The sequence below is a fragment of the Talaromyces rugulosus genome, chromosome II (genome assembly GCF_013368755.1).
Source record: "Talaromyces rugulosus chromosome II, complete sequence".
NCBI classification, from domain to species: domain Eukaryota; kingdom Fungi; phylum Ascomycota; class Eurotiomycetes; order Eurotiales; family Trichocomaceae; genus Talaromyces; species Talaromyces rugulosus.
The window spans coordinates 6,391,900-6,407,898 of record NC_049562.1 but is presented as its reverse complement, the minus strand read 5'-3'; the positions used below and the strand labels follow the sequence as shown (position 1 = coordinate 6,407,898).

Sequence of the window (15,999 nt, the reverse complement as noted above, 5' to 3'; positions counted from 1 at the left end):
TGATCTATTTACAGATATACTATACATTCCACCCATACATTTTTAAAACATACCGCATCACTTTTTTTTTTTTTTCAAGAAGACGGATAGGTTGCATTCGGCGGCTGCTTGGTCAACTTGAAATAACCAGGCTGCAATCTCTGAAAGACCTGCAAGGGGTCATACGTCTGCGAGACCTTTTGCAGCCGCTCAAAGTTTTCCCGGCCGTACGATGGCAAAACCGCCTGGTACTGGCTCGCGTAGTTCATGTATAAATACTCCTTATACAGCCCGTTGGCCTTGGCGTATGCAATCGACTTGGCCGTGATGGCGCCGAGAATGTCCAAGATCAAGTTGTCGTCGGCGATTTCAGCCCACATGAAGGACAGATTTAGTAGAAGCAGATTGCCGTCCGAGGGTGACAGACCAAGGGCATTTCCGCCGTTCTTTTGCATCTGTTTCGTGACATCGGTGGAGATGATTTGCAGGACCAGGGCAGGAGTGTAGCTGGTTGCGTTGGCGGCGCGGATGGATTCTTCTTCGAACGTCTTGACCAGGAAAGAAACCATGTCCTTGGTCAGGGAGAACGTGGCTGTCCAGTAGCTCTCTCGCAGGCCGTCTGGGTTGGACTGTTTGAACATGTCGGTCACCTCGGATAAAGTGCGTACCGCCATGGTGTTTTCCACGGTCGAGATGTTGGTGAAGCTCTGGAAGATTGGTGGATTGATAGTGGAATCGGCGTACTCAATGTCTGCGACACCGAGGAATGTGCCCTCGGCGTACGCCCAGTTCATAATTATGGCCGACTTGGGATCGGTAGCAGCGTTGACGCCATAGTTGTAGAAATTCTCGATCAGTTGGTCGGTCTTGTCGGGAGTGTAGATCAGCGTGCCACTCCACAGGGGCCCCTGCGAGTGAGTGCTCAAGTCGAAACGCGTGACGATGCCAAAGTTATTGCCGCCACCGCGGAGAGCCCAGTAGAGATCCGGGTTGGAGGTCGTATTGACGTTGACGACGGCGCCTGAGGCGAGAACGACTTCATAGTTGACAACGTTGTCACAAGCCCAGCCGTAGATCTGAGAGAAGAACGATATTCCTCCTGTTTAAGCATAGCATTAGAATCCACATCTACTCTTTAGTGGTCTAAGAGGATCTGCAACACTTACCACCGGTAGTCAATCCACCAATGCCAATATCCGATACTCGGCCGCCGATGACTGAAAGGTTATACGGTAGCAGATGGTCATAAACATCAACCCAGCGATTACCGGGACCAACTTCAACAACGCTTTGGTCTTGACTCAGAGTAATGCCATTCAATTTACTTAGATCGATGTTCAAGCCATTCTCGATACTGGACGAGCCGGCAAACGCAGCATGGCCGCCGCTCTTGATTGCAAAGGAGCAGGTGAAAAGCTCGGCAAGAAGCACGCTAGAGGATACTTCGACAGCAGAACGAGGCTGGAAAATGCACTGCGGAGTGGTCTCCTCCTGCTGCTGTGACCAGAAGGCGTCTGTCCAGTTGGAGAACAAAAGGCTTTGGTTGCGGGTTAGGGTTTGGCCGGGGAAGATTCTAGCCAGGGCAGGGCACTGCGCGACCAGTCAGCATGATTACCGCAAATCGAGCATATGCTTGCCTTGCAAGGCGTTTTAAGGTACATGGAATGCGGGGAAGTATTATTTTTCAACTAAAAATAGTTCACATGTGGTGTGTGGGTGGTGGTCGAATCACAAAGAAGCCCTCAATATGACGAACCAGGATGAGGGAGAGCCAACGTACCAAGAGATTGCAATGTTGCGGACCAGTGTTGATTCCGCTATCAGTCGCTATTTCATAACCGGCAGTGGACGGCAGCTTGGAGATATCGAGTCCATTTGTCTCCAGCGATTTCTTGATATCCTCGGCCGTCGTCGGCTTCGCAGCGTCGACTACAGCAGCATGGAACAAACTAGCGGCGACTAAGACGCCTGCAGCGAATTTCGAGACCATGTTTAGCCCGAGTGGTCGTTCTTGTTTAAATTCGAAGTGGTTTCTCGGTGAATAGAAAGGCAAGCCCTCACAAGCCAAGCCTGGAAGGTCGGGTTGGGCCGCAAACGAAACAAATGCAAAACTAGCTAAACGAAGGTGGTGTGCAAGCCTGCATCAATAGTAATAACAAGGATGAAATAAACGAGTAGAGAATGTATTTCCGATATAATAATAGGCCGACAGGTAACTAACAAACGAGTGAAGTCGGCGCGGGAAAAAAAAGGCATACAAGCACAAAAGCAAATCGAACAGCGATGGTCACTTCACTCCCTAATGCTGGCTGTACCTCTTGCCAGTACTATATGGCCTATGGAGGTCAATGTCGAGCTGCCAGTGCTGCGGGGTTGCGATAGGCCTAGGCTTCATCGAGAGCGTTGGCCGAGTTGAAGCGGACATCCGGTTACATCGGCTGCGAATTGCTCGATGTGGAAAATCACCACTGCGTTTTGCGTTTTAGTCGCCGCCGCTACCAGGGACCCATTTTATTATTATCATTGTAGAATGGCAACATTGACAGCGGACGCTGCTCATCTCACTATTATTTTGGGCAATGTTAGACTAGTATCTGGCCATTTCCGGGCCGCGCTGGCTGAAACGATGGCGTCGATGGGCTCTCATCCAAGCCTCCTAGTAGATCGCCGGCTTCGACTCTATATCTCTCGATCTCGTGCTTAGACCGCCGTCAGCAAACTACTAATTACGAGCGGTAAATTATTCAGGTCCGTGTTGTCGTTAGTAGCTGAATCGCGACCACCCCGTTCGTATACAGACACTCAGACAAACTCTTTTTTGTCATCCGATGTCACATGCTGATCGACGCGATAATTTGACAGCTGTCGCAGATATAGTCTGCCAATGCAACCACAAGGTGGGAGACCCAGGGCTGATCATAGGCGGGTTTCCGGCGAATAGCCGACAAAGCGAGGCTCTTCCAGGGCTCATTCAGACTCGCTCCACTAGCATCGAGTCATGGCCACCGATGCAAGTAACTCTAGGGTGGATAATGCGCGGTTCTCTGTGCCTTACATACGAGTAATTGAGCCATAGAGACCATTGTTAAGCGTGCTGCTGGCGACGATCGCTGGTAGCCCAGCCGTGTCTCGTGTCCAATGGACAACACGCCGATAAGAAACCTTAAATGCCATTGAATGCTTGTCGTGCCGCTAGTTGAATCTGTAACCCTCTCATCACAGACTGCTTGCTCCCTTATTATAGAGAAGATCTGCTAGTTGCGGACGCCGCTTTCTATCATGGTGACATATCCCATATCGGAGGGGCAATTCTCACCGTCAAACCACAGCATAAACCACCACTTGAGAGCATAAAATGCCTTCCAAGTCGAATAAACACTGAAAAGAAACCGAATTGGACTTTCTACAGGGAACTCCGTCGCTAGAGGAGGAAAAAAGGGCGGCAAAATGAGTACCGGGTCAACAAAGCTGATGGTGTCGGAGCCCCAGTTGCTCTCGACTGCCTATGCCACGATTGCCATCACTACCACCTTCATGGCCATTCGCACAGTTTTGCGATTCACGCATCGGAAGGGTGGGCTTCAGATGGAAGATGGGTTTGTCATGTTGTCGTGGGTCACCTTCATTGCGCTCGCTGTGATGTACATCGTCGTCACGCGGCCTTTATATCGAGTCGACAAGGCCATTGGCACTGGCGTTCTATATCCGACCATTGAGGACGATGCTCTTTTGATGATCAAGATCTTTTTCGCCAATACCATGATCTTCTGGATGGTGCTGTGGTCGGTCAAACTGAGCCTGTTGTTTTTGTATCGCCGGTTATTTGAAGGCTTGCCCGATCAGATGCGATGGTGGTGGGGTGTGTTTGTTTTCACAGTCCTGGTCAGTTTTATTTATTTCCAAGGTTTGTCTTTGACGCAATTGGCAGGAATTGACCCTCTTGCAGACCTTGATCGGATGTATCATTTCGAATTTTACTTCGTGCGAAAATATGCATGCATGGTTCACACCTGGTGAGTTTTCGAAACTTTCGAAGCGCTCAACCATTCCCAAAAAAATAAAATCTGACAGCTCTATTTTTCTCACAGGACTATGCTCAACCCAACGTGATATCAACGCCCAGCTCACTAGCCTCTACTTTTCCTTCGCCGTCGACGTCCTGACCGACATTATGATCATGCTCCTTCCATTGAAGCTGATCTGGATCCTCCGTCTCCCGCTGTCGCAGAAATTCGCGATCGGGACCCTATTCAGCATTGGTATCGTCTGCGTCATCATGGCCATTGTGCGCACCGTACAAATCGGGTCCCAAGCGAAAAGCGACAGTACCCCTTCTAGCTCATGGCTGGCATTTTGGGGAATGATTGAAGCTGGAATAGGTAAAAAAAAATTCTACTATTCAATTGGAAAATATTGGGTAGAAATGCTGATTCATTGCAGCCGTTGTTATCGGGACGTTGCCAGTGTTTGCAATCTTTTTCCGAAGACAACATGCCTCTCGACAAGGTTACGACTCCTATGGCCGGTATCACTACCGTAACGAAAGCGAATACTCGAATACACATAGCAAAAAGAACAGTTACTCGCAGGGGTTCCTGATGTCGGATCGATCGCGGAGATCACAGCCCTGTTTGGAAGCGCCAAAAAGAGCGAGATATGGAGGGATCAGTATCACGAGGACGTTAGAGGTATGTTCTGTATTATGGTTGTTCAAAATGGCGGGTGACACTAACGAATATGGCAGGTCACTAGTACTAATGATATGGATCCTTTGCATGATTCATATATGAAACCGCCATATGTAAGATAACCTATTGCGGATTTATTTATGAATTTATGGCAGTATATAGACAAAATAAACGAATTATTTTTCCATGTTTGCTTCCCGGAGCGCGAGGTCACATTTCAAAGTTAGGCCAATACATAAGCGCTATATAGCTAGCGATTGAGCGTATCGACAGACGACATCAATCTTGGCAACATAGTACATATATTTCAACAAACTAATTGATTCCACACATTCAAATTCATAAAAACAAAACGATTACAAGGAAAGCTAGTGTACAAGCCAAGAGTGCCATAGCACGCACGTGCTTCAGCCAGCCCTAATAAACCCATTGGAGTCCTTCTACAATTTAGCCCAACTGCGTGCCAGACTTAACACCAATAACACTTAAAGGCTCACATGTCCATTTATACTAAAATAACCTATTTCGTAAAATTACAACACCACGCTACAAACCATCCCTGGTCCACATGTCGTAATCTTCCGTCAAATCCACAGTATTCTGATACGGGTTATTGGGCATGAACACATCCACGCCCTTGCTCAAGCTAGTCTGCACTTTTTCCAATATGGCCTCCCAGTTCACCGTGGGGAACGCCTGTTTATACAGGTCAAAGGCCGAGTAGCCGGCGGCATTTTTCTCGAGCGCAAGCGGCAGCAACTTGGTCTCCTGGCAAATTTGATCAGCGAGATAGTGGAAATGCCGTTGGGGCCGGCCTTGCGCAGTGTAGTCAGTCCCTTGGAACGGGTAGTCCCAGTCTGGCGGCATTTTGTAACCGAGAATCCGCCAACCTACCACCATCGCCAGGGCAATAGAGAGGTTGGCAATGGCCCCACGAGCAAGGCAATGGAAGATATTGTCACCATTAGGTGCAAGATCCTCAAGGGAACATTCTGTATCTGATTGTAACATCCGGTTAAAAAAGTCCATATATCCATTTTCCACGGAAGCATGGAGTGCTTCGGTCAAGTATTTTCGAATTTCCCTCTTGTCAGGGATATTATTTTGAGATTGTTTGCTCTGTGGAAGCAGCAAGGTTGCCTTCTTAACGAGCACCTCAGCGGATACAATATTCGAAGTGAAAATCGCCTCCACCAGGGGGGTCCTCGGGGTGAGACTCCAGTCTCGCGTACCACGTAAGAAGATGTCGGCATATGAGTCGGTAAGCGCAACCACTTTCTCACAGGTATAGTCGACGTCCAAATACGTTCTCGGAGGCGCATGTGGGTTTAGGATGGGACTCGAAGTGCAATGCAATGCTGTTTGCCCTTGGTCATTCTGGGCGTGGACATCGGCGCCTGCCTCTAGAAGCCTCCCCATGCAATCCAATGTGTTGTCATCCCAAGAAGAAGCGGCCATGTGCAATGGAGTATTGCCTAAAGTATCCCTAGATTCAGCTAGCATTTCGTCTTTGTCCAATAGGTACTCAACAACCAGATCATGGCCCATATCACAGGCAAAAAAGATAACATTGCGCTTGTACGGCCCCAATACAAAGTCTAGCCGAGCGCCTTTTTGAATCAAGGCCAAAGCAATGTCGGATCGACGTTGTTGCAGGCATGGGTCTGCTGCGACTTCACGCAGCTGGGAAGGCCAATACACACCATATAAGTATTGCAGAGGGGTATAGCCATGTCGTCCTTCAGCATTGACTATATCCGGTATCGTCCGTGCCACAACATGTGCAATGTTGCCATGCATAACTTCATGGAGGGCCGTTAAATTCCCTTCGTCGCGATCATCTGCTGTGGCATATTTTGCTATTAACTCTACACTCTGAAAAGTAGGCATAGACTCCCTCTTGCACGCGATGCATAAAAGTTGGTAATGTGGAATGCCTCCAGCCTTTATCAGACACACTGCGGGATGGTAAAAGTCTGTCATATCCCGAACTGCATGTGTGAGAGCGTCGGTGAGCACGGGTTCCTCGAATTTGTGCATTCCAAGAATCAATTGCAACCCCTTCGTCCATTTCAGGGCACGAATCAGAATAGTGGTATCGAGGTTAGAGCCCATTCTAACGCTTGTGTCTGCGCCTGCACTGATAAGAAACTTGACCATTTCAAAATTACGGCGCGCCGTCGCTCGATGTAGGGGAGTCCAATTGGGTACTTGGTGGTTTCCGTTGACTTGATCGTTAACATTTGCGCCAAAATCAATCAAAACTTTCATGTTCTCCAAACGGTTATATTTGGCCGCTAGTTGGATTGCAGTGTTCCCTGCGGACAAGTCTCTTTCATCTAGGACATTCACGTCTACCCCTTTTGCCAAAATTTTCTGCAGATATATTGGCTTGTAGAAAATGGTTGCCTCGTGCACTGTGTTAGTTTTATATACGGGGTCGTCCTGGTCATATTCCCCGCCTTTGATTGAATTGTCCGTAAGAAGCGCCGCTTTCGTTTGTGCGAGGATTTCTTCAAATACACCCAAGTTGTCTTTCATTGCAGCAGACCTAAGGTTTACTGTAGATTTATGTATTTTGTCGTCTTCTTGAATTGCTTGCTTGATGATCTGTGGGTACAGAGTCTCGCTGAACTTCTTATTCGTCCTCATGAAAAAGCTCACCTCGCGAATACTCATATAGCTGGCGATGTCCCAAAGTAACTCCACTGGGAGCTTCGTCAGACATGGTTTCTGCCTGGCCATACCTTCAGGTCTAGCTAGGCGATATGATCCGTCCATTTCGACAAGTTACCAATATCTATCGAGATAGACTCTTGAGACTGGTTTTGTATGCGTCGCCCTATAAATATTACTGACCCGATAGTTACCAATTATTTTTGAAGGTCATCGCCGTTCAGATATTGGAATGAATGATTGATATATACCAATTTCCATCCATTATAGTCTGCATGTGAAACGGCCGCCACAAAGTCTCATGTTGTAACATCTTTCAACTTGGTCGTTTTGGATTTCTTTTCTGTCTGTTCTTTCTGTCAGAAAAGAAACATTGAATTAACTGCGTTTCGGTGACAGGTTAAACAAAGACTGTTCTTTTCCACTGCCGGGTCATTCTCTCGGCCTTCTCATAGACATACATGATCAATGAACACGACTCATTTTTTAATGAGTTTTAACGAAGGTGTAAGGGCCTTGGTTCATTTATTTTCGTTATTGAATGGGACTTCCCGTTATCAAAGAATGAGAAATCAAGTGGGTAGTTAGCCATTGAATAATGTCACTGGGATAAATGTAGGCTTCTTTGAAAAGCAAATTGAGTTTTGAAGAACTCCCGCTCTAAGCTTATACGGCTGATACATCCAGTGATGGGTTATTTGTTGGCGCCTGCGGGTAAACCATAGATTGACTGTCCAAGAGACTTGGTCTTTTGGTGTAGTTGACAATATTATTTATACATTAAAATCGGTTGGTCCGCAAGAATGTCCAAATTTTTCAGTTCTGATCTTTTGCAGTTCTTCCAGGTGTCGCCTAGTTTCGTCGAGTTCGTAATCGAGCTCCTTTTGTGAAGCCAGCCGATATTTGAGCTTCAAAATAGCTGCTGATATCAAGAGAAGTCCGATAGAGAGAAGGTAGCTCCATTGGCCGACCTGCTGCGGACTTTCCTGAGATGGGCCGTCGTTGCGAATGTACCATTCAATCCAGATGACAAAGGCAATTACTGTCAGAGGACTGATGATTATGCTGAACAATAATCCTACCAGAATAGCCACGTCGATTATGAAATCCAACCATGTTTTCAGAAATTCGATGCCGAGCAGTGGACGGATATGCCTCCATGTATTGGAGAGTTTTATTTTATGCTGCTCATTTTGGACTTCGTGGTTGGTATTCTGTGGCTTGGATGCTGCAACGGCTCGCCAAAACTTTGATTTCAAGTCGCCGTAGATCTCCCTTCTTTCTCTCCATATAGCAACCGGCTGAATATATCGTATTCGCGAATTGTAGGGAATCAGTTTGAATATCATCAAAAGAAAATTTAAAACGAAACAGAGGGCGATTAATGTATATATGTAGCTTTTAGAATAGATCACTCTAGACCAGAAGGTGCCATCTCCCTGTTGATCATCTCCAGAAGCAACGACTTGTGATGATAAGGTGGTTTGTTGTCTCAGGATCTGGCTCGTGTTGAAACAAGTGTTGTAACAGAGATCGCCGAGCTGATTAAACTTGGTCGCATTGGAGAAGATGCTCCATACACTTTCGTTCCATGTTGAAGTTTTCCACGAGCTCTCCCATCCGTCATTGATCGTCTGATCGTAAGGAGGCAAGTCGGGATAGCAGAACATGTACTGGGTCGGAGTCCGTTCTAGCGTTGGCCAGTAAACTAGTGCGCATATAGCACCAGCGAGCATCAAGACATTCCACAGAGAGAACAGAAGGGTTCGTGCACGACCGTGGCTCAGAATGCGAGACCAGCATTGCAATGGCAGGAAAACCAGATATCCTGTCACCACGATAGCGAGGATTGCATCGGCGTCGAGCTCGAGGGCTGCCGGCTGGACCGTGACGTAGTCGGTATTTGTTGCGAGTGCTGGGAAGTTATCGGATGACAATCTTATATCATTTTTCTGTGTAGCTGATGAAATATAAGGAATATCTACTCGTCCTGGATCCGGTCGCTTGGCTGGGCTTGCGACGAGGATGAAAGACTGAAAGGCCGCAGTACCTGCATACGTTGCGGCGGCACCCAGGAAAACATCGACCAGCCACCCAGTCCATCTAGTGGCGCAACTGGCAAGAAGCATAGCATAAAACAGGAAACGTGGGCACGAGTCGTAGATCGTGCTTACTGGGTAGTAGCACAGTGCTTCCTGCGCCACGAACAACGGCGCCGTCTCGGTCATTGGTGTTGCAGGCCAAGTCTTTGGACAATTAGCATCTTCGCTAGTCCTCCTGATGTTTCATATGTGTATTGACTTTCTCTCTTTTCTCTCTCTTTTTTTTTTTTTTATCGATTGGATGCTGCCTGGCCTGGTCCCACTATTCCTTTTCCGGAGCCCTGATTTTCTGATTTGGTTTAGCGAGATATCTTTTTGAAAAAAATAGTCGTCTTATATACGCAGGAATATTGAGAAATGTAGTAACGCACTTTGATTTTATTTCTGGCGGCATTTTTGCTGAGGGTGCTTTTGGATATCGCGTCAAAAGATTGTGGTGGTCCTGGCAATGACGTCAAGACATTCTTGAGCATTTCAAAATATTGAATGTATTGAATTATTTGATGTAGGAAAACATTTATTTTTTATAAAGATCAGCGAGTTTCGTTCATTCTTTGGCACTGGGTCAATGGTTGACGGATTCATCTTATCGTGATATAATATATCCAACTGTTCACTAATGCAGATAAGAAAGTCGAAGAATCAAGCGAGCCGAAAAATAAACCTCAACAAATGTCTCAACACAACGTTTCCATCGTCTGAATCTGTCAAGTCATTGCGGAAAATCCTGCGGGTTTCTTTTGTATACCGGCGAAGTTCACTGAGATTTCTAAAACGTTTGACGCAGGCTTGACTTGGGCTGGCTCCTTGGCGAGCCCATTCGATTAAATCGATTATGTTGACGTATACACCGCGAACAGCCTGGGAATTTTGCATCGAGTTATTCTCTGCGACTGGGTGGGTGCAAAAATAGCAAGGGGAGCTTACTCTTTCACAGTCTCGAAGTGTATTTGGCAGGGGATTGATTCTGACGGCGCGACAAAGAGCATGCCAGCAGCCAAGATCCTTCTCTGATCCAAACCACATGTTGAATTCCTCTCGAAGCGCATTCTGATACCGGTCCCATGACTCTCTGGATTCCGGGCTATCATATCCCCACCTAGAGAAATTCTGTAGCTGAGTGTATGACTCGGCCGGTGGAAGATTAGGGTTATATGGAAATGTCGGAAAAGAGTGAAAGAATCGGTTCAATGGTGTATCTGGCAACAAGTTGTGTGCTGGTGAATCCCTGATATGCATCTGTAGAGCCTCGGTGTTGGTAAAAGTTCGATTGCAGGGTGCACAGGAATACGACTGGGTATGTCCCGGAGCGTCACGAGAATGCATTCTAAGGGCTTCGTTACTCTTGAATGATTTGCCACAGATGCCACAGTTATGTGAGTCAGAATGGACGGGGGAGTCGCGCAAATGCATTTGTAGAGCTTTTTGTGTTGCGAAGGAGCGGTTGCAGACGTCGCACCGCGTCATTTTTGCCTGGCCCTATCAACTGACTATATTAGGATAGGAAATATGGAACGGAAGAACAAGCAAACATTGAGAAGTGGAAAATCATAGTTGGGATTTGCTAGGGGGCTTCTCTTCTTATGGGATCGAGACAAGGCTGAAAGAGGGGAAGCCAGTTGCTCTAGCAAGGCAGAAATCGATTTACTCCACACAACGTGTTTTCCGTATGCATGAACAGATGTGGAAGTGCGCCATTGGCCAGATCTGCTGATCGAATGTTGCGGCGTCGACAATCATTGCTTGGTCACATTTCAAGTTCAGGTTGTTTGGTATCTCCGCACAACACATGCACTGCGCTAGGTACGCATTGGCCTGTGTATGGTGTAAGTAGAAGCCCGAGTTTGACTTTTCATTTACTCACCGTCTTAAATCAAATTGTATAGTTGCGAGCACATCTCAGCGAAGGGTTGTCAAGTAAAAAGGATGATTGTCTCAAGAAAGAAACCCGGGGTGTTCAGTCTGGGGAAAGGGTCACGTGGACCAGGGGCTCCTTCCTCTGGCTGAATTCCTCTCCTCCTCTCGTCTTGAACAGATTACGGATTATTCTATTTCTTTTTTTCTCTTCAGTTACACTCATCGACCATGTCTCGCGCAAGAGCGGTATCCGAGGAGCCCGCGACTGATACTGGAAAGCGTGTTGGAGATACATCTGTTGACGACCTGTTCAGTGCAAAGCGCCGGCGTCTTAGTGACTATAATGGGTTGGAAAAGGTTCAATTACAGAAAAGTCGGGACTTTTCTCAAGGCAGTGATAATGGAGGCGTACGGTTCTCTATTCACGAAGCCCCAACGAGTGTCAAGCCAGAGGGCGCGGGTTTAGATGGCTCGATTGCTCTGGCAGAAGAGCCAGATCCTTGCGGTTAGTATATCAAAGTCATCACTGATGCGTCGAGGATCTAACACTTGTTTAGAAATGGAACACGATTCTCCCGGCCCGTTTGTTAGCCAGCAGGTATCATCTTCCAACTCACCGGCTACACCGATACCATCTACAGATTGCGAGAACGGCGCCGGAGACAATGAACCAACCACTGAGGAGTCCGAAGGTGCCGAAGAAAGCTCTGGGAAAGAAAATTATCCAGAAGACTCATCTAGTAGATGTCCCACTCCGCCATTGGGTGTCGATGTGGAAATGGAAAGTGTGGAAGACAGCCAGGATATGTGGACTTCTGCGACCAGTTCAGACGGCTCGGAAGACAAAGGGGTTGAGATCGGATACAGTGGACAACGCGATAATGCATTCGTTCAAACATATCCTGCTGTTTCTCTGCCAGAGCAAACCATACCCGCTTCGATTGAAGACGGCTTTGGAATCTTCAAGGCACATATCGAAGACGCCTTCTTGTCGTTTAAAAGAGAGATTCAATCGGGATTAGCTGTTGAGGACAGGAGCAGCATTGGTATTATGACAGATATGCTTGCCGAGAAAGATGGTATAATCGGTCTTCTCAAGGCCGAGATCGACCAGCTGCGAAATGAGCTGGAAAAGTGCAGGGAGCTTGTACACCAGCATGGGAAAGAGACAGAAGAATGGGCTGATAGGATGATGGGTCTAATTTGCCGTCTGCCAGGAGTCGAGGGTGATTGATGGCGTTTGGAGTTGTGATGAAATGGTACAATATTCGACGGTGCATGTAGGAGAGCGGTTGTGAGTTATAGCTACCAGGTAGACTGCGTTATAAAGTATGGTACTTTTACAATGACATGGCTCACTACCGGTAGTAAAATCTTAGTCTATCGTTGTTCTCCCAGCCCTAAGCTCTCTTGTGGATAGACGCTGCATTCTGCTCTCAGGAAACGTCGTCCAGTCATACCAAACGCTGTCAGCGTCATCAGGAACTGAAAAGCGACCGTTGTTATACACAGACTCCGAAGAGACCCTTCATATGTTTCAATCAGCTGGGTGGAAACCATTCGGAATGTGCTATCAGCAGATGTTTCTATAAACACTCTATAGTCAGTTGCATTCCGGAACTATGTCCTCGCGCCGAAAGGAAATACCAGCTGCCCGTCGCTCATGCTCAGCCACAATTAGCCTCGATCGATGGGTCTGAAGAAGCGTGATGCTTTAGAGACTGAGAGCCTCGACACTAGGAAGCTCATTTCTTGCAAACAATGATTTGGTGATGCTGTGTCCGAAGGGCTCTATTTTGTCGTCGTGTTGAACACCGGGTGACAACCCTCTAACTGGGGCAAGTCAGTAAACCACAAACACAACTGTCAATATTATTAGTCAACTCAGAGAACAACACATCTGCCTGATACCGCAGTCTCGCTCTCCATCAATCCCCGCGAAGACTGGGCGTCAGCCAGCGGTACTGCATTTGGCCAGGCACAACAATCCGAGATGGCAGTATTGGCCCATTGAGGGCTAGAACAGTGCATCAAACAAAGAATGGCACACACCAAATCAGCATTATGCGAGGATGTGAATCCTGAAGAAGGATCCGGATTCACACGTTGCTCGGCGATGAGGGGGTGAAGGCCTCAGAAGGTTCCGGATGCACACTGCACGGCAACAACAACAACAGGCACAGGCACATCGTCGGGGCCTTCCTCCCCCCTATAAAATGTGCCTGCCTGCACTTTTCTCTCTCTTCCTCTTTTTTCTCCTCTCACAGCCCCCTCTCCTATCCCTCATCTCTGCATCTTCCTTTCCGGCCTTCGCTGTGGCCATCTGCTGTTTTTTGCATCGTTAGCACAGACTCTACTACTATTCTACATGATTACCCACCAAAATGCATGACCAGATTCTTGATATGCACTTTTGGGACAATGTGCGTCCGTTGAAAAGCATGTTGGGCTCGATGACCTTGGTCTTTGATGTCATTTTGAACGCCCCCGATCTTGAAAAGAGTTTGAAAAAGTTGATCGAGATGGATGGTTGGAATCGTCTTGGTGCTGGCTTACGGGCCAAGGTGAGCATCTTGCTGTTGAGTTGGTTGCCTTTGCTGATTTTTCCTCTCTCTATCATAGCCGATGAACAGCTTTTTTATCTCGGTACCACGCCATTTCGAGAGAGAACGTCCTTCGGTCATGTTCACGGAGGAGCACTACAGCATGCCAATGAAAGACCACCCAGTTGCATCCCAGTTCCCCAAGGCTGGCTCTCACCCAAGCATCCACCCAGGCCCGGAGACTTTCAGGTCCCTGGCGGTGCACAATGAGTCGCCCAAGTCGGTGACTGGTTTCCTCTGGAAGAAGAACCCGTTCATTCATCTCCACGTTGTTACCTTTGATGATGGAACCTTGGTCTCTCTCTTGTGGCCACACGTCATGTGCGATTGTATTGGCTGGGCGATCATTTTGAGAAGCTGGGCTGCCATCGTCGCTGGACGTGGTCACAACGTTCCCAAGTTCAATGGTTACTACCGGGATGCGATGGAGCGTCTTGGGAAGACCCCTCAGCCAAAAAAGTCAGTCCTTGAGACACGCTTGACGACGCTTGCTGGTGTCAAAGCCAAGGGTGGGTGCATCATGCGATCGTTGTCTTTTGTTCCTCACAAGATGGAATCACGGATCTTCTGCCTGCCTGCCGAGTTTCTTCAGAAGACCTACGGGGCTGCTGTTTCCGCGGTGCCCCACGATTTCCATCTCTCTGAAGATGATGTGATCACAGCGTGGGCAACTCAGATACTGTGCAAGCGTATGCCAACTTCCAGCCGCGCCGTGGCGATTTGCAAGTTCTTTGACTCTCGCCCTCTCTTGCACGAGGCCTTCTCTAAGCACGGTGTTTATGTCCAGAATGCTTCGTTTCCATATGTCACTAGAATGACTGCTGCTAGCATCTGCTCCAACCCAATCAGCAACGTCGCCAAAGAGGTCCGCCTCGCGTTCAATGAGCAGGCACGTCGTGATCAACTCCTTTCCTTGGCTGAGCTCATGCGTAAAGACCACATTGCCAACAAGATTCCTCTTCTGGCGAGACTCGATGCGCATCCAGTCATTTTCATCAACTGGAACAAGGCAAATATTTGGTCTACTGTTGACTTCACCGCGGCCACCTTGCCCTCTGGCGAGGCAGAGGACAACGGCGACACCATCAGCCCGGAGGTTCGCGCTCGGCCTGTGTATTTCCATTCCGATCTTGTTGGGGAGCACGACCTTTCGCAGCACGAAGTATTCGCCATGTACGGCAAGGATCCAAAGGGGAATTTCTGGATGAGTGCATCCTTGCGCCGCGAGTCGATGCGTTGCTTCGAGCGCGAGTTTCACAAGATATCTAGCAAGTGAGCTTTCGCGATCTAACGGCTATGCCGGTGAAAGCCGATGAAAGCCTCGAGATTGCGAGCAGTGTGTTTGTTATTCTTATTCCTTTTGTTATTGTGTATCTTACGGCAGTCAATTCAAGTAGTTTCAGATGAATCAATGGTATTGTCTCTTATTTTGTAGTTAACTAATATGTTTAAACAAGCCATGTTCAAGACCAGTCCTAGCAATTTGTAATCCCTCGATCGTGCAGTTTGCCCTGAGCTTTATGTCTACCGTTCGTTAGGATTATATCAATGTTGTACTCGGGTGGATAACACGGCATACCTCGCTCAAAGACACAGAAGCAACAAGCATTTCCCAGCGCAGCAGTCTTTGTCAGTGATGCATCCAAGTCCAGCAGCTGCAGTTTACTCGTTAGTAGGAAGAAACAGACCGACAGAGACATAGTATTCCACATACCTAGACAATCATCACGAGCAGTGATATTCAGCTTGGCAGATGGCGGTGCGGCGGTGGCGCAGAGAGCAAGGCATGCAACGACGAGGACGTTGGTGATCTTCATGTTGAGTAGATCAATTTAACTGATGAAGCAGTATAGCAAGACTGTGTGGTATGATGTCTTTTTACCACCAAAGCACGTCTTCAGGAGGGTTCGGCTCAGGGTTTATATGGCAGTCGCTCTCGCTTGGAGAGTTTCATGTTTGACAGGTAATTTCGCTTGTGTAATGGATCTTCCCTTTGCGTTGCTTTCTCGAATGGTTATTGTCGGGCAAAGGTTTGAGATTGTACTACATCGGAAGCTCGTATTGGAATCAGGATACTGTTCTGCTAATTTCAAA

General features: G+C 47.6%; 6 protein-coding genes across 6 annotated transcripts; 3 read left to right on the top strand and 3 right to left on the bottom strand.

The window, feature by feature from the left end:
• Positions 1–74: 74 nt before the first annotated feature.
• On the bottom strand, positions 75–1,969 carry TRUGW13939_04704 (uncharacterized protein; the record flags this gene model as incomplete). Its single annotated transcript, XM_035487871.1, has 3 exons — positions 75–1,078; positions 1,146–1,569; positions 1,760–1,969. 3 exons carry the CDS (start codon positions 1,967–1,969, stop codon positions 75–77), a joined length of 1,638 nt encoding a protein of 545 aa, XP_035343764.1.
• A 1,457-nt stretch (positions 1,970–3,426) lies between these two features.
• On the top strand, positions 3,427–4,737 carry TRUGW13939_04703 (uncharacterized protein; the record flags this gene model as incomplete). The annotated part of the gene is made up of 5 exons (XM_035487870.1): positions 3,427–3,861; positions 3,926–3,992; positions 4,068–4,358; positions 4,420–4,667; positions 4,732–4,737. 5 exons carry the CDS (start codon positions 3,427–3,429, stop codon positions 4,735–4,737), a joined length of 1,047 nt encoding a protein of 348 aa, XP_035343763.1.
• Positions 4,738–5,213: 476 nt separating this feature from the next.
• Positions 5,214–7,448, bottom strand: TRUGW13939_04702 (uncharacterized protein; the record flags this gene model as incomplete). The annotated part of the gene is made up of 1 exon (XM_035487869.1): positions 5,214–7,448. The coding sequence occupies one exon, from the start codon at positions 7,446–7,448 to the stop codon at positions 5,214–5,216; it is 2,235 nt and encodes a 744-aa protein (XP_035343762.1).
• Positions 7,449–8,116: 668 nt separating this feature from the next.
• TRUGW13939_04701 (uncharacterized protein) lies at positions 8,117–9,571 on the bottom strand (the record flags this gene model as incomplete). Its single annotated transcript, XM_035487868.1, has 1 exon — positions 8,117–9,571. The coding sequence occupies one exon, from the start codon at positions 9,569–9,571 to the stop codon at positions 8,117–8,119; it is 1,455 nt and encodes a 484-aa protein (XP_035343761.1).
• Positions 9,572–11,530: 1,959 nt separating this feature from the next.
• Positions 11,531–12,536, top strand: TRUGW13939_04700 (uncharacterized protein; the record flags this gene model as incomplete). Its single annotated transcript, XM_035487867.1, has 2 exons — positions 11,531–11,807; positions 11,860–12,536. The coding sequence occupies 2 exons, from the start codon at positions 11,531–11,533 to the stop codon at positions 12,534–12,536; spliced, it is 954 nt and encodes a 317-aa protein (XP_035343760.1).
• A 1,150-nt stretch (positions 12,537–13,686) lies between these two features.
• TRUGW13939_04699 (uncharacterized protein) lies at positions 13,687–15,181 on the top strand (the record flags this gene model as incomplete). The annotated part of the gene is made up of 2 exons (XM_035487866.1): positions 13,687–13,866; positions 13,925–15,181. 2 exons carry the CDS (start codon positions 13,687–13,689, stop codon positions 15,179–15,181), a joined length of 1,437 nt encoding a protein of 478 aa, XP_035343759.1.
• Positions 15,182–15,999: the final 818 nt, after the last annotated feature.